Below are 25757 nucleotides of genomic sequence, written 5' to 3' on the forward strand. Positions count from 1 at the left end.
TACGGATGATACTTGGTATTTCACTTTGGGATTTCACATCCAAAGCTCAGTGGCTACTGTAAATGATTTTAACAACCTGTTACTGGGGAATGGCACTTACTATCCACAGGCTACTTGTCTAGCCACTACAGGGGATTAAAAAAATCTGTATGCTTTTGAGGAGGTTAGGTCTCATAAAGGAGCTTAAAAAAAGAACAGAATGTCACCTGAAAGAACCATGCAGGACTGTTCTGTAGTTAAAACCAAATATCCATAAGAAACAAACTCTATTTTTAAATTTTAGTTTTAAAAGAGACTAAACATTCTCCAGACAACGAATTAGTACAATACAAACCAAACCTATGAAAAGTTTGACTCTGATTTTTTTCACTAGCATATTATGATCATAGTCATTATTATTTAAAAGCTCAGTCTGTGCTAAGAAAGTCCACAGTGTCCAATTCTGAAACCAGAATGGTGAGGATGAAGGATACAAGGTCAACTTCTGTGGGGATAAACATCCCATCTATTCAATGTTTGTAGAGAGGTCAAAATTTATATTTACTAACATCAGACACAGGAAGCCTGTTGATTGTGACAGAAAGTAGAGACCATTGTGAAGGAAGAGAAGGGCCATGGGGTAAGATGTAGGCATAAAAATACAGTAATGCAATGTAGAGCAAAATGACAATTCAATAGCAATATACTAATTTATTAGTTTAAAAAATATCCAAATCAGTTGGAATTCAGAATTCTTCCCACAGAAATGAGAAATATAATAGCAGATTAAATACCTAACTTCTACAATCTTAAAGTAACAACTGAAAAATAGTATTGTATTAGTATATCAATCACATCAAGGTGGCCAAGTAAAAATGTACTGAAGTTTCAACCTCAGATAACCAGAACATCTCTCTCCTCAATGAGCAAAGACTTCTTGGGTAAGGAGAGCAGGGTCTCAGATCAAATCAATAGCAGAGGTTCCCGTGGCCCATGAAAATAATTTGACACAAAATTACTTTAAGAATTATGCAGAATTCTAGCCACTAGTGTCAAGGAACTAAATCAGGATGATTTAAGAGCAGAATTTATTTTTGTAATTTTCCATGAAAATCTAACTTTACTTTTAAAAAGAAAAATCCCTTAAAATTCAATGGAATAAATTATTCTGAATATTTAGCACTGCCATTTTTATCACATATTTTTAATCAACTTTTAAAAGTCAGACAAAATTATCAGAAGAGCTCAGAAAGGGGGTCAGGAGAGACATTTTATAATTTATCCTGTTACACAAATAAATATATGTACATGCACATTCATAGCAGTGTTATTCACAACAGCCAAAGGAACAAATAACACAAATATCCATCTGTGGATGGTTTACACACACAATGAGGTATTTATTCAGCCATACAAAGGAATGAAGTACTGAAAGACGTTACAACAGGGATGAACCTTGAAAACATTATTTCAGGTGAAAGTAGCTGGTCACAAAAGGCCACATATAGTATGATTCCATTTCTATAAAATGTCCAGAATAAGCAAATCCATAGAGAGAAAAAGCAGATTAGTGGCTGTCAAGAGGCTGAGAGAGGAAGGAATGGGTAATGGCTGCTTAATAGATCTGAGATGTTGTTTTGGAGTGATGGAAATGCCCTGAAATTAAGACAGTGCTGACGGTGGCATGACATTGTGAATGTACTAAAAGCCACTGAATTATACATTTTAAGTGGCTAAAAGAGTCAATTTTGTATTATGTGAATTTTACCTCATACTTTCTTTAAATGGGACTCTATCTTCTTCCTTTGCTCCTCTTTCTGGTGAAAACATGCTCTTAAATCTTTGTCTTCCCTCTTAATCTACCTTGTGTCCTTGATTCTCCCCATTCCTTACAAGTCTTATATCCATAATCTCTTCCCTTCTATTACTTCCTACATCTTTCTCTATTCATTCTTTCATATCTCCAAATTACACCTAGATCTCATCTAATGCCTCTATAATTAAAATGTCCAATTTCTCTACTCCTTATGGTCCATTTCCTTGTCATGCATTCCCTCTTATAGTCCATATAATCTGGCTATTCATCAATAATCATATTCTCCTTTCCTTGCAAAGCAGATTTTCCAGCTGGAAGCTGTCAGGTAGGTATTGCTAGGAACTCAAAGCTAAGTCTAGTCTATTTATCAAGGCATCTCTCCTGAAATTTATACATTTCTTTTTCTTCTGAGACTATCTACCTGTCTGTCTATCTATCTTTGCAGCTTTCATGTTTAATATTACAAAGCTAAGCTTATGATACATACAAGGTTTTAAACTATATATTTTAACAAGTTATTTTTGGAATCAAGATACAAAACTAGTTTCAGCACACAAAAATGTAGAAAAATTTCTTTGTGGGGGCCTGGCTGGATTTCATCAATCTATACATTCATTGAAATAAATTAGCCAATATACAATGAATCATATACAAATACTAACAAATGAAAAAGCATGTCACAAATTTTTCTAATTCATTGATTCAAAAGATATTTATTGAGTATCTATTACATGCCAGGCACTGTTCCAGACACAAGGGATACAGATGTGAACAAGACAAATAACATCATCTTAGAGTGGACAAACAGAAAGTAAACCAGATGGAAGTGAGTTCTATGAAAAAAACAGAACATGGTAATCTGATGGAGAGATACAAGAAGTGAATGACAGAGCTACTTTAAATACAGTGGTCAGTAAAAGCCACTTCGAAGTGAATTATGAGATGAATACAGAGTTTCCCTTATAAGACAAAAAGTTATAGAGATGGATGTTGGTGATGGTTGCACAACATCATAAACATATTTAATATCACTAAACTCTGCACTTAAAAACTACTAAGAAAATTTTATGTTATACATATTTCATGGTAAATTTTATGTTATATATATACTTTATGTTAAATAAAATTTTATGTTATATATATTTTCCACAATTAAAAATATGGAAGGAATAAACAAAATGAATTTTGAGAAGGTAGGCACGCCAAAAACACAAGGAGGAGCATATTAGATTGAGGGCACAGTAAATGGAAAGTTCCTCAAAGGGGAAAAGAAATAGAATTTCTTACAACAGTAGAGAAAGGAAAATGAGGGCAAACATACTATGTTAGGCTTCTGACTGAATAAAAGGTGAGGGTTCCCTCGTGAAGTTCTGGAAATTAACATAGTAGGAGAGGGTTTCTTATACCTAGGAAGGAGACAGCAGATGTCAAGAAAGGTTGAGGAGAACTGATCAGAGAAACCAAAAGTAAAACTCTCCTGGTAGAAATTAAATATATATATATATATATAAAAAATTGCTCAGTCAAAAATAAAAATACTGACTCTGTTATCAAAGTCTTCTCCTATTGTCCAATGCTCTTATTTGATCTCCTACTTGAGTTCCCATGCACATCTAGTTTTATATTTGAGTGGGCTTCGGACAGACTGCCTTCTTCTGAGTTCTACGTAGCAATGTCTACATAGATTTTGATTCTGGTTTATCATTGTTTCCCTGGCTCTTACTTGGATCTCATCTTAAATCTTGCTGTGAATTTCAGGGTTTGGAATATTTCGCCAGGATCCAGGTTCTCAGCACTAACTTCCTTGAGCTGTTTGACTCACTGCTGTAAATGTTCTTTATCCTGTGTTTCTAGTTTTGTTATACGTCTCCTGGCTCTAGATTTTTCCCTAACAACTGTTGCCTATAGAACCAGCAGTGACCAGGTCCTAGGAGGGAAGAAAATACGCTAATAAGAGGCCTTTGCGGGGAGATATATTGACACAATGAACAAGAATCAAAACTCAGGACAAGAAAAGTATCTAGCATAGTTGGTCTAAGATATGAAATTTATGAGGAGAAATATTTCTTTTAAAAAGATAGCTCCTCAAGCCCTCCACAATGATCAATATTTTTTCTTGTTCCTTTAATGTTTAGCTTTCTGTTCTTATCACAAGTTTCTCCTATTTGCCTTAGGAGGCTAGGAAGTAACCCCGACAAGGTCTTCCTCTTGCCTCAGTGGTTATCTCTTTTGATCAAAGAGTGGAGAGAAGAAACTGGTACTGTGATGGAACAGTGGTTATCAGAGAGACCAAGGGAGAGAGGTCTGGGAGAGATTATCACTATTATGAAAGATAAATGCCTTCGGCAGTCAATAGCACTTTCTTATAGTGTATTTCCATGTAAATTTAGATGAAAAACTTAAGGTCTTTATAAATATCAGGTATTTGCCGAGTAGCTGGGATTACAGGCACCCACCACCATGCATGGCTATTTTTTTTGTGTTTTTGGTAGAGACAGGATTTCACCCTCTTGCCCACACTGGTCTTGAACCCCTGACCTCATGATGCACCCACCTCGGCCTCCCAAAGTGCTGGGATTTCAGGCGTGAGCCACCACACCCAGCCGGGTAGCTCAATATCTTTTCTCTACTACCAGCACAGAAAAATCAGGATACAGCAGTTTAGCTTGGTCATCTCTTTAAAGAAATCTCAGTTTAATGTTATGCACTTTTCCCAAGATAAGATGCAAATAAACAGTTTGCTCATCTTCTTTAGACCAAGCATTACAATGTATTTTGGAGAAAAACTGAGAAGGCATTCTGTGCTCATCATAGTTAACATTAGTGTATCATGTGATACTGCTGCTTACTGGCTTCTCTTACCTCTGCTTTTGATTCCAAGATGCTACATATTCTCTTGGTTTTCCCTGATTCCTTTGTTTGATGTTTTTAAGTTTCCTTTGTTTTGCTCTTCTCCTTTGTCCGACAATGCTGGTGTTGCTGAGATTTTCATACTTTATTTCCTCTCACCCTATACATTTTCTCTGGTTGATCTCATCTCTTATTTTGTATTCAATTACTGCTATGGTTTGGATGTGGTTTGTCCCTGCCAAAACTCATGTAGAAGTTTAACTGCCAGTGGAACAGTGTTGGGAGGGGAGGCCTAGTGGGAGGTGTTTGGGTCAAAAAGGCAGATCTCTCACGAATACATGAATGCTGTCTTGTGAGTTCTTGTTCTCATAGGAATGGATTAGTCCGCTTTATAATAGACTGTTATAAAGTGAAACTGCCCCTCTTGTTTTGCCTTTTTGCATATGTCCACTTCTCCTATGACTTTCTCTACCATGTTCTGACCCAGCATGTAGCCCTTAACATAAGCTAGGCATATGCAGAGCTATGCTCTTGAATTTGTCAGCCTGCAGAATTGTAAGCTAAATAAACCTCTTTTCTTTATAAACTACCCAGTCTCAGGTATAACAACACAAAACATACTAAGACGGCTATCCTCTATTGTCTAGTAATTCCCAGATCTGTATTTTTAGCCCAGACCTCTTACCTAAGACCTACACATTAACTGATTGACTGCTGGACATGACAGCAGCTTTTAAACTGCCCTCTGTGCTTCTGGCATTTTGATTGTTCAATCCACACTTCACACTTCTGACAGTGACTTGACCATGTCATTGCTCTATTTAATGACCATTGTCATTAAATGCTGTCAATAATTCCCCACTGCCTTCAGCATTAGACCTAAAGTTCTTAGCATGATACGCAAAGAACTTCAATACTGAGTCCAATCTCATCTCCTCAAAAGTAACTGTGGTCCTCTAAGCAAGTCATGTGTGCTCCTGTGCTTTTGAATAGGCTGTTCCACATTTCTGGAAAACTCTACCTAGCATGGCTGTTATGGGATTAATTACATGTTTCATGACTAGCTCAGCTGGCAGTATTAAGGACATTTTATATGCTGGTACTAGGTTCCTACAGTCATGAAGTTTACATTTGTTTGTGTCTCTCTCCAATGGGAGTGGGGAAGCAATTGAATAAACAGTGAACTAGTGAAGTAGTAATAAAGCTTATGATTATAATGAAACAAATCAATGACAGTGACTACCTTTTTTTTTAACTGGATGACTGAAGATTTCTCTGAGGAAGGAATGTCCTCTGAGGAAGACCTGAGATCTCCTCTTGGAAGCTACTGGTAGCTTTCCTCCAAAAACTTTATTTTTAAAGTCTTGGTTTTCAGCTGTGTATTTCTATTCCAGTACACAGTTATTTCTTGAGAGAAAGAACTCAGTCTGTTCATTATGAATCACCCTCTTCTAAACACAAAGACTGGCACACAGTTAATGCTGAATTAAAGTTGCTAAATAAATGAATCGATGAAATAGAACACCTCTCAAATGATGAAGTGAAAAAGAGTTAGACCACATGAACGTTTCCAGGACCAAAGAACATTTAAATTCAGACAAGTAACAGCTGATGGCCCCAAGTTCCATCCCACACACCCAAACTTAAAAATGGAGAAACTAGATGTCAACACTCAGCCAAGCAACTTGATATGATGCCTGTATCTACTCCTATCCTCCCAAAATGCTTTTTATGCCTTCCTTCTGGCTGTTGGTCTTTGTTTTCTTCACACCCACAGGTTACTTCACCTTACTCAGACATATGATGCCTGGTTCCATGCTTTTGTTTCCCCTAGAGCTGGACTTGAATTAGCCAAAATTTGGCTTTACGCTTTATTTGGCTTCAAGCTAATGGAATCTCAGCTCTTTTTCTTTGGCAGTCACAAGATAATGAAGTGAGCCTTGTTCTTCCCAGCAATATGGTCTTAGCTTCATTTTCTGGTTTATACAAACTAAGAATGACTTTGAATTATGTACCTAGTCACATACTACCGTTATTCCTTTAAATGACTCCTGTTCTAAAGTCGTGGGTTTGTCTATCCATAGTGTGACCATATAATTTGCTATCAAAATGTACTCTGAGAATAAAAAAATGATGCTTATGATAATTACAGGCAACAGGTATAAACCAGGTTTTGTGGCCACCCTCTCTATCCAGAAGTTTCCAGAAGAGTTTCATCTGCTACAATGACTTCTTTCTTGGCTTTCTGCCGTCCTGGCCAAGCTAGCCCCTCACGCTGTCACTTTCACTTGGTTTTACATTTGACCCTTTCAGTGCTGAAAGAATATTCTGGGATTTGTCAATAAATACAGAGATTCAAATGTGGAAACTCCTAATAACAGTAATAATAAGGTAGCATTTATAAAACAATATAATAAGATAGGTATTGTGATAAGCCTTTTATATGTTTTATTGAAGTCTTTTTATAATCTAGTGTTATCTCCTCTGTTTCAGAGATAAAACAAACTGAGGCTTAAAGGGGTTAATTTACCCAAGGGCACACACTAGTACATGCAAAGTTTATATTTCATCCCAGATCTGTCTGCTTACAAGTGTCCATGTTCTTAAACTGTAACATATATACACATATATATAATATATATAATCCTTCAATGCAAAATAATCTTTTAATGGGAAAACATCAATCATTATGCTCAGTCATTAAGAAACATTAGATGTTTCTTAAACACTATAATTTTCTTATTAACAACTATAATATTGCTCACATAACACCTATTTCCTAGACAATGGATCTCCAAAAGTTTGGAGTTGTGCAGCCCAATGGTAAACTTTAAGCATCTACTCCTTGATAAATGTATGTTTAGATATTATATGTACTCTCTTACAGCGTAGTAAGAGATTTTATACAGTAGAGAACACACTCCAAAATAAAAATTAAAATATAAAAATAAAAGTAAATGTAAGTTCTAACATTTTTCCTGCATCTCAGAGGGTTATCTTATCTTGCCCTCCTCCCTGAGAAGCCATTCCAGAAACTCATCATCTAAATGAGTGCATCTCAAATGTTACTGTGCACATTAGTTAACTGGAGAGCTTGTTTCTAATGTAGATTCTGACTTGGTATATATGGGATGGGCCTAAGAAGCTGCATTTTTAGCAAGCTTCCAAGCAATATTTATGCTGGTAACCCACACAGCGCATTTGAGTAACAATAATTCAGACAGAAGATTCATGTTTAGTCAAACTGATACTGCTATTTTGCAAGAGGTAAATAAATATAAGGCTGGTGCAAAACCTAAATAAATATTAGGTTGTTTTGCAATAACCTTGAAATAGCTAATTCTAAAGTCAACCTTTCATCACCATTTGCAAAATTGAGAAAAATTACTTTTTAACCATGCAACAATCCTTATATACACCAACCAATAATATCAAAGAACATACTTGAAATGTAGATAACCATCAAAACTGGGCATATACTTGTCTAAACTAGTAAACTAAATCATAAACAACTGATTTGTTTTCACATACTTCTGTCACCAATGACAGCAGGGAATAGAAATTAAGAAAAAATAAGGACAAAGAACAAAGCTAAAACATGTATTTTCATCTGCTTCCAACACGAAATCAGTAGGCAGGAAATCTGTGGTTAACTATTACTGGCTAATATGTACAGTTACGTTAACAGATGTATACAGCAATGTTTGTTGGTTGCTTCTTTTTATTTTTAAATAAATGCAAAGTAAGAATTTCCAAAGTGCATTCTTTTTAAAACCTATCTTTAACTTACACAAATTTAAAAGGTCCAAACCTTTTAAATGTACAGGGCTTTATGTATGAAACTCAGGCAAATTCAGAATATCGGCACAAAGCATGTAGGTCTTACTGTTAGTCTTGCAGTTCCCTAACAAAACCCTAAAATTCCAGTACCACCGACAGTATGACATCTCATGCTGGCTCTCCAATAATTTCCACCAGTCAAATACACCACACAACAACTAAGATCACACTCAAATTTCAATTATTTACCTTGTCAATCATTTTTCTTGCTTCCACTTCCTCACTGTTGGGATTCTCTAACTCAATGGTATAAGTACCCTTGTCACTTTGGTCATCATCATTATCCTTTTCAGAAGTAGCAGAAGTTGCTTGATTTTTTAACATTTTATCCATCTCCTGGCTTGGTCTGTGCCCAAGACTCCCTGAACTTCTTAATAATGCAGTTTGTAGGAAGGGTATTGACACCGATGGCTCCTCTGATTTCTGTTTTAACAATTTCCCATGTGGAACACCATGCCCCCCTCTGTGATGCGCAGAGCTAGTCTGTAAAGACAAAGAAACCACTTTGGCATCTGCTGTTGGAGATTTTGCTTTCTCAAGTTTTGTATGTGGTGTTGAATATGTAGTTTCCTGACACAAGATTCCCGCACTTTGTGTAAAAGAATATGACCTTCTTTTTCTGGGATTGTCTTCATCAAAGAATGCAATCATAAAAGCAGTTTGACTTACAACAGCTTGGTCTTGATGCTTTTCAGTAGACTGGACCTTCTGTAGCTTTTTGTGTTCTGAATGGTGGCGCCTTAAGTGTTCCTCAAGAGTTGCACGCTTGCTACAGCGCCTGTGAGCTCCAGCATTCTCTGAATCACTTTGCGTACCGTCATCATGTTTATTTCCTGGACACAAAAAGAAACCACACAATAGAGAAGGAAAAGGTCTCATGTAGAAAATTAGACTCGTATACAAAAGTGCTATTTGTTTTGCTCCCCTCCTCCTTTTCAATCCAAAGTCATATGTTCTCTTCAGTAACAGGCTCTGCAAACTTGCTCAACTGCAATGGTTACATTCAAATTTTATCAACTAACAATGAGGTCCTTTTTAAACAACTGAATAAGATCGCCTTTCTTTCTCCAAATTTTAACTTTATAATGTTTCATCAATGTCTTAATACATAATCGATGCTCTATCTCTGGGATATTTATGTTCATAACATCAATAAACATTAATTCTGCCTTCAAATTATACACCTTATTTAGCAATAAAAGATTTGACTCTAGCATTAGAGATTAAAAAAACACAACAAAAAGGGTAATGCCACTTGAAATGCTTACTGTTAACAGGAAAAAAAAGAACACAAATATAAAAATGTGATGAATCTTTTTTTTTAATGTGATGAATCTTGTTTCACTGATGTTCAATACTTTTAGAAGCTCAGCATATTTTTCCTTTTTATCAAAAAGATTCGAATTTGTAGTCCCCACTAATCATTGCACAATTTTTTTCAAATATCCTTCTGGCTATGAGAATTTCTGAAAATTGCATTTGCACTCTAGTGGCTTCAAAGAGTTAAATAAAGTGTGCTGAGAGGTCTATCAATGAAAAGAGTCATCTATGAAATCTCCACCTAGATCTAAGGACCTACTGGGCAAATAGCATGGTGCTAAATATAACCAGATATCTTCCCCATGAAGCATATCAGGTTGGAATATATTTGAATTTTGAAAGGTCACCTCTTTAACAAAGGCTTTTTTATTTTAGAGCAAGAAAAAGCCACGAAATAATTACTCCTCATGGTTCTGTCAGGTTTTGGATTTGACAACACAAAAATTATTTTTTTCCTGATTTAAAATTCTCATTACCTAAATGAAAAGTGTATGATAAAAATAATCAAATGATATTGTATTATTATAGCATGAAATTATTATAAAGTCAAGAGTTATTCTATGCATGTTTTAGATGAAATCACAAATCAGAGCTTAAATGAATTTTAAGCTTCTTTAGCTATAAATGAATTTAGGCTTCTTTGGCTATAAATGAATTTACTCAACAAGGTACATTCTAATGCTTCCAGGACTAATCTGATTTTTAAAATTTACCTGGGCTACAAATTTTAATGTGAACACCCACTGAATAATATGGTACCAAACAAAATGATGATCAGACATGAAAAACTTGCAGGGTGGGAGAAGTGAATGACATATGTCTAAGGAAAAAGTTGAGTTCTAATGTTTATAGGTTGTTCCTAATGAATTTAGAGATTACTAACTGGTCCTAATGATTTAACCCAGAAGCACTAGTTATAGAAATGTGGTACATAAAACAAGTGAGAAGACACAGAAGAGAGAACTGCAGAACACATACAAAAGGGTTCAGTCTCGGAAAAGTGATAGGCAAAGGAAACAAAGACAGTGAATAAGATCAAAATGAAGGTGATATGGAGATCACTTCTATCAAATTAATAGTGATTAATACTATAAAAATCATATATGACAACAAATCTGAAGATCTTTCTTCAAATTCTTGACTACTCAAAATGCAATCTGAAAAGAAAAAATGGGATTAATTAATGAAATCTCTGCCTCAGGTAACTAAGCCAGGAATAACAGACAGCAGCTGAAAGGCAAACCCAAATAAACTCACTAGTTCAAACACAGACTTCATTAAAAACACTACACTTTACAACCTATTTCATTGTTGTATTGGCTCTATCGGAAAGGAATCCAGTTTCTAAGAGCTGAAAATAACAAACTCCAGTATTTGCTGCACCAAAAAAAAACCCAGATCACACACATACTCAAAAATTTTAATGTAAATACTATCTTCGCAGAATTTAATTCTGGTTCCAATACATAAAGTTTGGCACTTAGTGGTGTCAGGCCCTTTCAAATATCTTTCCTATAACTTGTAGTTCAAAAATTTTCTTATGGATGAGTCATTTTCTTTTTTGGAAAATTACCATTCCCTCTTGTATTTTTCAGTGTTATATAAGTCAACATCTCATCAGAGCCGCAATTTTCTATTTCTACCCAACAAAAAGGTCACTAGGAAACACTCCTCACCAAATTCTTTTCTTTCCGTTGCTTATCATTAACCATGCCTAAATATGTTGGAGTCCTTTAAATATTTTTAGGATACCTTAGCTGTAACAAGTCAGTAGCTGTAGCCAAAGAAGTGGCAAGTCTCCTAAAGGGTCACAGTGTATGGGCTTTATTTTCCTCACTGTCCCAAAGTACCTGCACTTGATGGTAGGAGCAAAGTTTTCTGTTTTAGTTTTGTTTTGCCTACTTTCAATTCTTTGATCTAAACAGTTGCTGAAAACCCAATGTTTGTAAAGTTTTTATTATTTGCTATAATTACATTTATTTAGAGTCTGGCAAAATACTTTTTATATCCTAAATCATAGAAAATTGTTATCTAACGATGGAAGCTCTGACTTTTGGAGAAACTCACATGTCATTTATAAATACGTCTAGAAAAGTAAAATGGATCTATCTTGGATCAAAAATGAGTTATATTCACAAAAACAGTATCTTGAATGGCTTGTAAAATGGTCTGAAGGTAAATCCAAAAGAAAAGTTCTTGCATGTCACCATACTGGAATATATGTCTACCTATGAATCAACTTTAAAGGACGATAGTAATATGACTACATAATTTCTAGTAAGGGCTTAAAATATCTAATCATCAAAATACAGATACGGTGTACATGTGAACATTAATACCTCTATTTGGAATTAGGTCCACAAATGGGCCTTGTTACAAGAGAATGTTTTAAAATAATGGCTTAAAAATAATAGCCAGAAATACAGAAAATAGTTATAATGACTAAAATAAGTTATAATATAAATGGGTTTAATAAAGGTATTTTTTAAATGATTACCTTTCAAAAGGATATTTTACCTCAGTTTTTGTTTATTAAGAGTGGTTTTAAAAAGTCTAAGTTATTTCTAAATTCTCAAGGTTCAGCTATCTCTTATACTGTACTAGAATATCAATATTATTTATCTGATTCATATAAATAAGCCTATTTGTGAGTGTTAACCTATATACATATAAATGATATAAATATAAATAAAATGTCTCAGTTATGTATTTTCCAGAAGGTCACAATCATGTCTCAAAAATACATATGCCAGGTAATTGCTGATAATTATAATTAAATATTATAATAGGCTCCAACAAATAATTAGGTAATCACATCATCTCACGGTCCTGAAATGTCTTAGAAGCAAATCAGAAATAAGTATACGAATACTATTTCTTCATTACTTGTTCGAATGCCAGGGCATAAAGTATAGATTAAATCAGGCCTAGTCTTGTCACTGACAGAGAAGTTACCCATTGTTTATTCAAATGAGTACCTATCACCTGCTTGAGTACCAGATGAAGTATTAGGAGCACAAAAACTCCTAATATAGTGACAGAATGGTCAGATAAACATGTAATCACAATTTGTTCAAAGTCATTTTCCTTATAGAAAGCTTGTTAAATTAAAATAAGATAGAGTAACATAAATCTATATTCAATTAATTCTAAAATAAATTTAATTGGTAAAACCAATGAGAAAAAAACTGATACATAAATGTATAAACATACAAATTTTGCTAATTTTGGCCAAGTTCTACAGAAATAAAGTATATATAACTATTTCAAAAATAAACATTCAACTCTAATTTTCCTTAAGTCTGAATATTAAAAAATTTTTAAACTGGATTAATAGATCCTATCAAATATTTCTAAACCAAAAATCTTTGTTTTATGAGTAACCACTGAGAATACTTTAAAGCACTCCATCCACGATGTGACTGTATTACCCAAGTGGAACTTTTGGCTCACACCCAATGGCTTAAAATTTCTTTCAAAATCTAGAAATTGATCATAATAGAGAACAGAATTGAATATATCTTTTCCTTAAATCAAGAAAATGATGGAACTCGTCTTCTAGAAAATTCTACTGGTGAACTTAATAAATTATATATTTCCAGGAAGAAAAACAAACATATTTTACAGCATAAATATAAGCTCATAAATCCAGTCTGGTTTTGTCAACGAAATGAAGAAAGATTATTCTGAATGAGGAAGTAGGACATGGGCAGTTTGGCTTCCTGTTGAGTTTTAAAATTAAATATAACCTTTGAAAAAAGCAGAACGTTTTCTACCATGTAATTCTCTACTAGTAGTATAGTAACTGAAGACTAGATTTCCTTTATCATAAAATAGGAAGTTCTGAATGATCAAATCACTTTACCTTTCAACCTTTTCAAGTACACTGGAACATCACTTTTAATGCTTTTAGAATCCTCTTCTGTTCTTTCCCAAACCATCTGAGGAGGGTTGTTTTGTGCTAGCCAGTCAGCGACTTTGTTTTCTGGTGCCATCATTCCTGTTTGAATCCCCAGCAAGTCTTGAGTTCCAGGAGAAGACTTCTTGGACTTGTGGCGTTGATCAGAAGTAAATTTTGTCACATGGTCTCTAATAGTTACCTTCCCTGGGGTACTGTCATCAAATTCAATTGTAAATGAAGCATGCCCTGCACCTGTTATATGGGAACTTGGTGTGTCTTTTGTTGGGATTTCATGAATTGTGCTCTCTGTTATTTGTGATGGTTGCTGGAATTCTTTAGTAGGGATTTCAAAATAACTTGGTTCCCTACAGAAAGGAAAAAGTACTTCTTCATTTGCAGCTGCAGATTGTTCCTCAACTTGCTTGGCATCTATGCTGCACCCTAATGAGAAAAATAAGAGAAAATTCAAAATATTTGATTGCTTCTGGTACTTGAAGGAGACTGGTAATGGCCATGTGTACTACTCCATGAGAACCAGAAGGCAGATCACAGTCTAGATCACCCAGTGGCATTTATAGCACAGAAAAAGTGTCACAGAGAAGAAAGAATCTTCGTTATAAGCATGCTATTTGATTACCAATAGGGGATGCAAGATAAGCAGTAGTAATGGCAAATGAGAACGAAGCAGTTAAGAAATGGATCTTCCATAGCTAGGTCCATATTTTTTCCAACTCAGATCTAGAATTCATCAAGGTGCAAAAGAATTAAAATCAAATGCAGATGGAGATGCATGTTCAATGTATATATAAAAAGTGACAGAAAAACCATGAACTTCCTTCTCAAGTCACCAAGATGAGATATCTGAAATATATATGAACACAGGTAGTGTTCCAAAGGAGAATAGGTGCTCAAATGAGAATACAAACATAAAGTAAATATGTAAGGGATCTTCTGGAAATAATGATTCCACTTACCATTCTTCACCATTACATTCAGAAACATTACTATTAGAATGACAAAGATGTTGATGAAGTGTGATCCTTGCAAGAAGATAACAAACATTTTATAAAGACTAAAACGTGTGGTTTGCAATCCAAGCAGCAGTGTTAAATAAAGTTAAAATAGGAAATTCAGTTTCCAGACAATAACTCTGGAAGAAAATCAATTTGCATTTCTATACAGCAGAATGTGCCCAAGTGTCAACAATTCTTGGAGGAAAGCTGAACTGTAAACCTCAGATTAACATGAGTTGGCAGAAGGAGCAAGCAACTCTGAAACACTATCACTATTCTTCTATTGCCTCAGAATCTAATACAAAAGTACAAAATAGATGCATTTATGAATAAAACACATAAATGGAAATGGTAACTAAAATGTTTTCAGTATGTTATTAGATAGCGTAAATGCAAAAAAAAAAAAAAAAAATTAAAGATGATATTGTCCTGTTGTTGAAGAAGCAAAAGAAGCATGTCCATTATCAAGATGAAGAGAAAGTTCAAATGAGATTTATTTCCCTAAAGGTCAAGAATCCATTCTGCTTTTAAACAGACTGATAGAAAAATCATTTACAGACAACGTATTAGAAAAACAAGGCAGTACACAGAGACTAGGTTGTTTCCAAACATTTTCTAATTTAGTGAAGCATCTGGTCTTTTGAAACATCCTTACAAAGATTAAATCTTAGTGGGATCTGTCAGGTACTATAATTGGTTTCTTGACAGTAGTCTGAATATAATAAAAAAAACTTGACTGCTTTTAGGTTACAGAAGAATGCTACAATAACATCCCTGTAGTAATCAAATGTGTGGGATAGGGCACTGAAGACATCAAGCCCCATTTTCACAATAAAGATAATAACAAGAATTGTCAAAAAAAAATCTAAACAGGAGGCAAAGAGAACATGTAATATTAAAGAATATATTATAATTTTCACTGTAAAAAATTATCCTTTTCAAAATCCTGTTTTCCTTATCACTGAAAATGAAAGAATAGTATTGGAAAAACTCTACATTATCATAGAAATAATTATACATTTATACAACATGACCTAAAGTTTAAAAAAAAAGTTTGATTAAAGAGTTATCTTTTTCTTAAAAATAAAATGTTCACCTGGACTTTGAGTGTTTACTCTGAAGTCATGTCAGTTAAAATTTCCATTAGAATAAAATGTATTAACTACTCCTCATATATTAATAGTTCATTCATGTAATTTTTCTATTTTTTTAGGCTTTTTTTTTTTTTTTTTTACTAAGTACAACATACTGTACTTGTTCAAGTCCATACAGTACAACTGGTTCATAAACCTGTCCTCTCTCCCTCACCCCATGTAGATATATATATATAGTTTTTGCTTTGCTCATCCTTCAGGTGACAGAGTAATGTTAAGGTGGTAGTTTTCTAATACCACTACACAGATAGCCAAATAAAACTGATGTGGGTCAGCTATGAAGCAAGTAACACAAAAAAGCTGGCCAGGGAGATAGCACTTATCAACCCCTTGTTGCTCATGATTCAAAGGAATATTATCTCAATTTTCCTCCCTTGCAAAAAAAGTTCACAGTTAATACTGACACGTTTTAACATGTTTCATGAATTGAAACAGCTGAGATCAACAACTGCCCTGCACTGTTTTGAAGGTTACCATTCCCAAGCTAGTACTACTTCAAAACCGCCTTTACTCAAAGAATGAGAAACCTGAGACTTATACAAGTTAATATCTAATTCATCTAGAAATCAAGTACCTAACCAAGTCAAGTAGCACAACAGAATGGAAAGGCAGCATGTTCCCATCTGATGATCACAACCAGGCAGCCTGGTTTCGTGCAAAGCCCAGACAAGATCTGAAATCAGATAACTCTTATCTCTAAGCAGTCTGTCATCCTCGTTTTCCTCATCATAAAGTGAGAAAGCAGTATCTTCCCGTAAGAGTGTTGCGAAGATTTAGTGAGATGAATATTAAATAAGATAATGTTAAGTTACCTAGAACAAAGTCTGACACAGAGCAAGTATACAAATAAATGCTTCCCCCTCAACCTTCAAAAACAGCTGAGAATCAGGAAGACAAAAAGCTAATAGCAAAACCTAACTCTAAAAAACCCAAGACAGATATGACAATGCCTACACTTGAATATTCATAAACTTTACACTTGAATATTCATAAAGTTAAGATCTTCACTGAGAGATGTTTACTATTTACTCAGATTACATGTAGCAAATCTCAGGCAGGGTACAAAAGTGAGGATTGGCCAGGCGCGGTGGCTCACGCCTGTAATTCCAGCACTTTGGGAGGCTGAGGCGGGTGGATCACGAGGTCAAGAGATCAAGACCATCCTGGTCAACATGGTGAAACCCCGTCTCTACTAAAAATACAAAAAAAATTAGCTGGGCATGGTGGCGCATGCCTGTAATCCCAGCTACTCAGGAGGCCGAGGCAGGAGAATTGCCTGAACCCAGGAGGCAGAGGTTGCGGTGAGCCGAGATCGTGCCATTGCACTCCAGCCTGGGTAACAAGAGCGAAACTCCGTCTCAAAAAAAAAAAAAGAGAGGATTAACGACAGACAAACTGCACTAAGAAGTAAGTCAAGTGGTAGAGATAAGATGAAAAACAAGAGCAGACAAATGGCCCCAAAAACATGGTAGTCCAGTACCATTCAGTATACAGGGCAAACAATTTTATATACTACAAAGTCTCCGTAGGACATTATGGTAGGGCACTATCAATATTATTATGCTGCTAATATAACTGATTGATTTGCAATAATATTGATATTGCTATTGTTGATACATATCAATAATAATACTGATATTGATGATGAACGATTCTGAGTCATAGAAAACATTTTAAATTATACTCAACCTTCTCTGCTTAAGAAATGGTGATAGAGGTAATGAATTTAATAGAAACTTAGGAAATAAACTTAAAAAAAAATCAACTGTAAAAGTAAAGTTCAATCATCTGCAAAATTCATTATGTGGAAGGATTCATTTCCCTAAAGTTGACAAAAAACAGATGAAGTGTGGTCCAACTACACTTGAGAACTACCTAATAGAAAAACTCTAAGGGTTTTTCCAATCAACGTAGAAAAATAAAACACCTTTCCTCCCTCATAGCATTAACAGAACATATTCTGGAATTTAGAAAATTTAACATTCATTTATCTTCAAAACTCATTTTGCTATGCCAAATTAAACTAAATAGTATTTAGACTAATATATTATTAATCTCAATTACTAGATTTAAAAAAATTATTTGATGATTGATTATGCTAGAATTAATTCTGTGTATCTAAATCAAAGAGCAATTGGTGATAATGTTTGCTTATGTTAAGGTATTTTATGACTGTGTTACCTTAACACATTATATTATTATAAGGGATATTTAAAATATATTTCATCCAGAATAAATGTTCTTTTCATTCTTCTGTATTACATTCAATGAAATATTAAACTTATTTGAGATGACAAAGACTATAATTATACCAGCTCATTCTGCTTAAGACATCTATCCAACCTAGTCTGTCCAAGTACTTCAAATCAAGAAGACTGGGAAATTCCTTTTGCTTAAAAGGAGCTACAACTTGAAAATTTTCAAATTTAGTTTCATTGGATTAAAAATCAACGTAAGAGAGCCAAAAATCTACTACTCACTATTGCACATGCCATTTCAAAATATGTGCAACATTTAAAGGCTTTTAATTATAATCTAAATCAATTGTTGAAACCAAGTTAGGAGACAGAAGAGCATAGCTGTAGATAAACTGAGGACAAATTTTCTGTCTTAATAGGATTAAAAATATTCACACAATTTCTGGAGAACAAAATTGCTCTGAAATTAATATTTGCTTAAACCAGGCTTTTTAAAGCTATACGGCAAGTCTTCAGGAATTTCTGGATATATATGAACCCACAGAGAGGGACGTTAAAAATTACTAGGTAGCAAACACTCTATTATCCTTTCTGGAATGTAACTCTAGAAATTAATAATTAAGAAGCAAATTGGCTGGGCATGGTGACTTATGCCTGTAATACCAGCACTTTGGAAGGCTGAGGCAGGTGGATCACCTGAGGTCAGGCGTTCAAGACCAGCCTGACCAACATGGAGAAACCCTGACTCTACTAAAAATACAAAATTAGCCAGGCATGGTGGCGTATGCCTGTAATCCCAGCTACCTGGGAGGCTGAGACAGGAGAATCGCTTGAACCCAGGAAACAGAGGTTATGGTGAGCCAAGATTGTGCCATTGCACTCCAGCCTGGGCTACAAGAGCAAAACTCCATCTTAAAAAAAGAAAAGAAAATTGCTTTTTGCTTTCTCTAAGAGTATGCTTACAGCATAAATTATTAAATGAATCAGATATATTCCACAATTTGAAACTTCAAAAAGAATGTTTAAATTTTTTTAAATACCTTAATTTCAAAATGATCAAATTAAAGAACACTTGGCAAATCTGATTCTACAATTTCTGCTGGCGTTATAAATTATTTCAAGGCAGTAAACTGTTTCCCTCATCCTATATTTTAAAAAGCTGCAAATGATAAGTCTGAAACAGTAATATCCTCATACTAACATAAGAAAGCAAGTGGGAATCTCTTAAGGGTATTATTAATCAGCTGTACCTGACAAAGCATTTTAAGGAATTTGATGCAATATATAAATCGCTTAATTATAACTCAAAAAGAATCCCAAGATAATGAGACAGCTTTTGATCATCCAGCAGAAAGGGCACACAGGCTGAGAATTCAGTTACATTCATATAGATGAAAGTACTGCTGGATGCTTCACATTTGAAATTAATTATGCTGAACTAGAAGGAATCAATTTTTAGCCCTATTTGTTTTTGGAGTGTTTGTTTAAATCTTTGTACCCTATGAAGTATATTCTTTTAGAGTGATTGTGTGTGTTTACAAGAGTAATGATGGCTGAAATATTAAAACTGCTCGTGGTAAAGAGCGTGGACTCTGGAGTCGGGCGATCTAAGTTCAAATCCCAGCTCCATTATTTGTAGTTGGGTGACTTTGACAAGTACATTAACTATGCCTCAGTTTCTTTATCTATAAAATTACAGTAACTACATCTTTAGATACTGCTGTGATAATTAAGTAATTAAATGCATATAAAGCACTTAGAAGAATGTCTGGATAAAGTAAACACTACTGAAGTGTAAGCTATTACTATAAATCATGGTTGTGTCTTTTGTACAAAAATTACAGATACACTTCATTGTCTGTTAGAAGTTATGTGCTTCAGATTCAAAAGCTGTTTTGTGTGTGACAGAAGAGGGCTAAAATTTTAATGGCAAGATAAAATTACTATAATAGTGATTTTCAGAGTTGGCGATCATTAAATTCAGCTCTGTTTTCTTAATCATCTAATTGGTAAATCATTCCCCTTCTCAGTACTAGGTGGCTAGTGCACAATGACAGTATATTATGTGGTACCTGAATAAGACATGTATAGTTTAGTTGTGGGGAGAAGGCATACACACAATATAGTGAATGATACTGTAACATACTGACAATAAATAGACAGACATCATTTGGAATGTATCTCTGTATCATCTAATGTATGTGTGTATTTATGTCTGTGGGAAAAGATCAGGTGGTAATTAGCACAATTTGTGGGGGGTGCATTGGGAGAGAGCACTCAAACAACTGGTAATGGGACATAAGGCTGACCATGGAAATTGGGACAAATTAGAAAACTTTGACATATAAAACTTAGTTTAAAATCTATTTGGCAGGCAAAAGACAGGCATTGTAGTGTCTTGAACAAATACAATAAAGATCAATTTAAATGTGTTATACAAAATAAACTGCAGGAGGGTTGAAACCAGGAGGTTGGTGGCCCAATCATGACTCAGAACCAGGGCAGTATGGGGAATGGCAAGAGACGTAAGGATTAGACCGACAAGGAGAAGGGAAGGGAACACACAACATTTACCAATAAAGCAGACATCCTTGATTTTCTTTCAATATCCTTTCCCTGTTCTTCCCTCCTAAAAGGACTCCAAAAATCTCTGGTATCCACTCTTCCCTGACATAGCTCATGTGGCTTAGGGGAAAACTCACACCACACACAGCTTCAAGGTGAGCAAGAGTGGTTTAAGGATAATCTAACTTGCCTTGCTAGGGACTGGTTCAGAAATAAGCAGGTGACCCTCTCCTGAACCTGTGAGAAGCCAATGAGATGAAAGAGATGTTGAGAACTTTTGGCAAAGTTCTTCTTCCAAATTCTTGGAGGTCTTCTGGAAGTAACCTTTTCGCTTTTCTGCTGGATGTGATCAAAGCAGCAAGTACCCCTTACTGCTACTGCAGGTAGCCTATGAGAGTGAGGGTAAACTCCTCAGTCTGCAACCGCTCTGAAGAGCAAGACTGAGAGATAGAGAGAAGCTACCTGGCTGATGACGACATTGTTGAGATGCTGCAGTGAACAACCCTGATGGGGTTCAGTTACGTGAGCCAGTAAATTTCCTTCCTGTTTAGTCTCAGGTAGCATTTGTTGTTTACATCTGAAAGCATGTTAAATAATACTGTTTCTGCGCATGGGCATGAAGAAAACTGCTGGTGACAGAAACAATAAAGCTGTGATGGAAATTTATTTGCAAACTTGACAAATTCAGCCATGGGCACTGTAAGATCAAGTTGATAATGCTAGCTTTCTTAGACTTGTATTCATTAGAGCATACATACAGAATCAATGTTCTTATTCTCCAGCTAAGAAAAATGTCTTATTTATCTCGTGGAATTAGGGTGAAAAGTAGAAAACTGACAAGAGTTCTCATGAAATTTATCTTTGCCTCAGAGCCAGACTTAAGTTTTCCACACTGATCCCAGGTGCCTGGACTTAATTCCTCCAGTTCTGGATCCTTATCTGCTGTTATCTCAAAAGCTGGCTGCTCCATCTTTCTGTTCTCATGTCTTTGCAAGGTCCTTATGTGGCAACTGATACCTCAATTTATTTCCTGGAAGTCTTGATTTTCTGGTTTATGGACTGAACCACTCCATTAACAATATCAGAAGTATCAAAAATATGTTCCTTGATTATTAATCTGAAACTCTGACCCAGAATTATTTTTTCATTCTGGCTGCCAAATTCAACTAATCTTCTTGCTGCCATTTCTCATCAAAATTAGCACACTGAGGTTTTGAAGAATCTGTAATTTCATATCACATTTCTTAACAAAGTGGGAATTTTCATTTAAAAATATGATTAAGCTGGACATGAGATAGTGTGTGCCGTAATCCCAGCTACTTGGGAGGCTGAGGTGGGAAGATGGCTTGAGTCCAGGAGTTCAAGACTAGCCTGGGCAACACAGTGAGACCCCATCTCAAAGAACAAATTAATTTATTTTAAAAATATGATTATATGCTGAGGATCTAATAAAAATACAAAATTAGTACCTACTATTTTGGTGTAATTGATATATTTTAATAATTATTTTTATATACTTAAAATGCCTACTTACATTATTCATCTACTTTCCAAATCTTAATATCTCATTTAAACTGTAAAATATATTTTAAATAAAAGTGCTTTATAAAGATATTAAAAGTATTTTACATAAAAATCAGTCATAATTTTAAATTTTACATTAAAACATTAATCAAAATTTTAAGAAATAAAACTATAGAATACTAGATCACATCTTTTCATGGTAGACAGATGTTTGCTTAGATTACAAATGCTTCTCAAAATGTCCATTTAATGTCACAGTCATTGAGATTTTTTTACCTGATGTTCCAGTGTCATGATTTTTTTCTTCAGGTTTGCCATTTGTCTTGAAAGCTCTTTTTTCATCCACCTCATCATCCCCCCACCATGATGGCTGCCCATATAATGGAGTACCACGGGGCATAGCAGAAATATCTGGAAAGAGGTGGGAAAAATCTGTCTAAAGCAGATGAAATAGAAAAAAATATGCTTTCGCAGAATGCTAGAATTGCCTAGTTGATTAATTAAATTAAAAAGCAAAGTATAGTCTAGATAGCTAAAATGTACTCTATCCTGAATAACTTGGTATTTGTGTAAGATCTCATACAATGTTGGACATGACCAAATAAATAAAATTTCCACTGGGTGGCATCTAAGTAACACAACGTGCTACATATCCCAATAGCTTTTTGTTAAAGTATTATGAGTTGTTTGGTATATAACTGAACCACTTGTAACGAATGTCATTTTACTTGAATATTTAGACACAAAGGGACCTCAGAAGAACAAGTTTGTTGAAACTAGGCAAAAATCAACTAGAGAAGAACAAAACCAGTCTGATCAGAAATGGCTCATTAAGGGTAAACGTAAAAGTCAAAGCTGAAGTAAATTTTGGCCTGAGGAGTCATTTTCCAATTGTTTTCAAGTTCAAGGGCACACAGTAACTAAATGTAAACTAGTTCTTAACAGAACTAACATATTTTTGTTTGAGCAAATGTAGTAATGCCTATCCATTTAAAAACTTGTTTCTCTTTGAATGGGATTATTTATGTAAAGCATTTTATAACACTCCTAGAATTGTAAATTATTCTGATATAGCCACATTGGATTTAAAAAATTTTCCTTTTAATTTATTTGGTTGTTATGCTGCAGAAGAAAATGCAGATAAACATGCAATAATAAAAATACTTTAAGGTTAATTACATAGTAAACTATACAGCTGATCCTCTGAAGCTGCAGATTCTGCATCCATGGGTTCAATTAACCGTGGATTCGGGGCAGAGGACGGGGGGAATTCCACTAAGTTTCAAAATGCAAAACTTAAATTTGCCTTATGCCAAGTACTACATTGAATCCACACAAACGAAGTGATGTGTATGCATTGTATTAGGTATTATAAGTGATCTAGAGATGATTTAAAGTATACAGGAGGATGTGCATAAGTTATGTGTAAATACTATGCCATTTTACAAAAGGAACTTGAGCATCGTGAATTTTGGTGTTCATGGGAGTCCTAAAACCAATCCCCCATGGACACTGAAGGATGACTATATTTACCTCCCTTAAACATTTAAACAAAGTTAAGCACACCTACATACAACTGCCACATATAATTATGTTTTATAATGTTTTCTAATGAAAGCACTAGCAGCATTAAAACACACTCTGGAATTATCATTATTATAATTATTTTTATATGGCCATGGCCAACTTTCTGAGAACAAAGCATGCAGTGTCTTCACAATCAAGTCTAAAGACGGTCTTTTGGAAGAGCATGGCTTACCCATGGCTTTTTCCTCAGACTTCAGTGCTTCAGCAGCTTTGTGCTGCACTTCAGGAGCAGCCTCTGCTACTTTTGAATCTATGCTTTTGGCACTTGCAGATTTGGATAATTCTGATTCGGAAGATTTCTGGGACAACTGAAGTTGAATGGTAAACTTCTCATGCTATAAAACATTGAAAAATGGAAGTGAAACATCAAGAAGTAAAGTCAACCGTAGTGAATAGTAGGTTTCAAAAGAAGCTAAGTAAACACTTTTACCTTTAGAGCTTCTTCAGGGACCCTCATTTCTCCTTGTACTACAGTAAAAAGATTTGTATGTAAACGGGGCTAAGGAAGAATATAACCTCAAATTTCTGGTAATTGAGCTAAAAATGGTCATCAAATATAATTTAGAAATTGTTGTATTTCAACAGGTAATTATAGCAGAATTATTATATTTCCCCTGAAGAGTTAAATATTAAAATATGCTCACAAATATAAACATTTTCATTTTAAAATAGTGAAAATCTTAAGATCCAACACGTTTTCTAATTTTAAGTAATGGTGGCCCTCAAGAAGCAAACAACTGGGTAATTAATCAGAGCACAGACATTTTCAGTTTTTCCTAACAATAATATAACTACAATGAAGAAAGAGTACATGATTACATTAACAGCAAATCACAAAAATGTAAGGAAACATCTCATCAATGATTAACCAACAGCAATCCCTAAAAGAATTTGATTACTCAGACTTCATAGGCATTGATAAAAATGAAGTTCATTTCACAAGTGCAAAAGAAATGCTATAATTAGGGTCTGTACCGCAACAACAACCATGACCATCCCCATGATTGCAATCAAGGTCACATTACATTATCAAACAAAGGATTCTATACCAAGATTAGATTAGAACCAAGTGCTAGATATAATGAATGCTTTCATTATTAAGCCAGAAAGAACAATGCCTCTGTATATTAAAAAGATCTATTCACTAAAGAGTAGAGGTCACATTTCCCACCATTACTTAACTCTGTAATCAAAGGACTTTTATAACCATGTACTAAATTCTATTCTTTACGAGTTCAGAGCACTCATGACTTCAAGTGTAGAAAGCTGTAATTATCATGACTACTTGGGGGAAAAAGATGACTTCCCAAGCATAAAGGAAGTAGTAAACTTGTTGGTGAGTATTTACTCTATGCTTCTACTTGTTAAAATAATAAAAATTCAGAATTGTAAATAATTATAAAGAGCTTTGGGAAACATTCTGTTCAATTCCATTAATCCTTCCTGTTTCATAAATAAAGAACTTGGGTAGTAGACAGAAACCAAAACAAGAGTCTAGTCAAGTGAATCCCAGGCCAGGGCTCTCCTATTAATCTACATTGCTTTTCCTATAGCTTTGAAATATTAAAATTTTCCTTTTTATCACATTCATATGCTGGTATATATTTGCTGGTACATATGGAAATCACATATCATAATTAAGTATATTTAATAGAAGATGTCAAAACTGAAAACATATGGAATCAACCTAAGTGCCTATCAACTGATAAGCGGATTAGAAAATGTGGTATATATACAACATGGAATACTACTCAACCGTAAAAAAGAATGAAATAGTGTCTTTTGCAGCAACTTGTATGGAACTGAAGGCTATTATTCCAAGGAAAGTAACTCAGAATCAAAACCCAAATACCATATGTTCTCACTTCCAAATTGGGCCTAAGCTATGGGTACACAAAGGCATATACAGTGGTATAATAGATATTGGATATTCAGAAGTGGGGAAGTCGGAAGGGGGGCGAGGGATGAAAAACTACCTATTAGGGTACAATGTACACTACTCCGATGGTG

At 34.6% G+C, this 25757-nt stretch overlaps 1 protein-coding gene across 8 annotated transcripts in view; it reads right to left on the minus strand.

The window, feature by feature from the left end:
• The window catches only part of CEP170 (centrosomal protein 170), a 125164-nt gene that overhangs the window by 47156 nt on the left and 52251 nt on the right, over positions 1-25757 (minus strand). For 4 of the 8 annotated variants that reach the window (XM_064383662.1, XM_064383661.1, XM_064383659.1 and 1 more), the window contains exons 5-10: positions 24178-24233; positions 23920-24082; positions 22437-22571; positions 13671-14147; positions 9155-9318; positions 8675-8968 (exon numbers count right to left, since the gene is read on the minus strand). In XM_064383662.1, coding sequence (XP_064239732.1) covers positions 8675-8968; positions 9155-9318; positions 13671-14147; positions 22437-22571; positions 23920-24082; positions 24178-24233 — 1289 coding nt within the window. The remainder of the gene's footprint in view (positions 1-8674; positions 8969-9154; positions 9319-13670; positions 14148-22436; positions 22572-23919; positions 24083-24177; positions 24234-25757) is intronic. The other 4 variants (XM_064383665.1, XM_064383664.1, XM_064383663.1 and 1 more) reach the window with 2 other exon arrangements.

Source organism: Aotus nancymaae, unplaced genomic scaffold (assembly GCF_030222135.1).
Source record: "Aotus nancymaae isolate 86718 unplaced genomic scaffold, 86718_ANA_hifiasm-v0.15.2.pri h1tg000032l_0, whole genome shotgun sequence".
NCBI lineage: Eukaryota > Metazoa > Chordata > Mammalia > Primates > Aotidae > Aotus > Aotus nancymaae.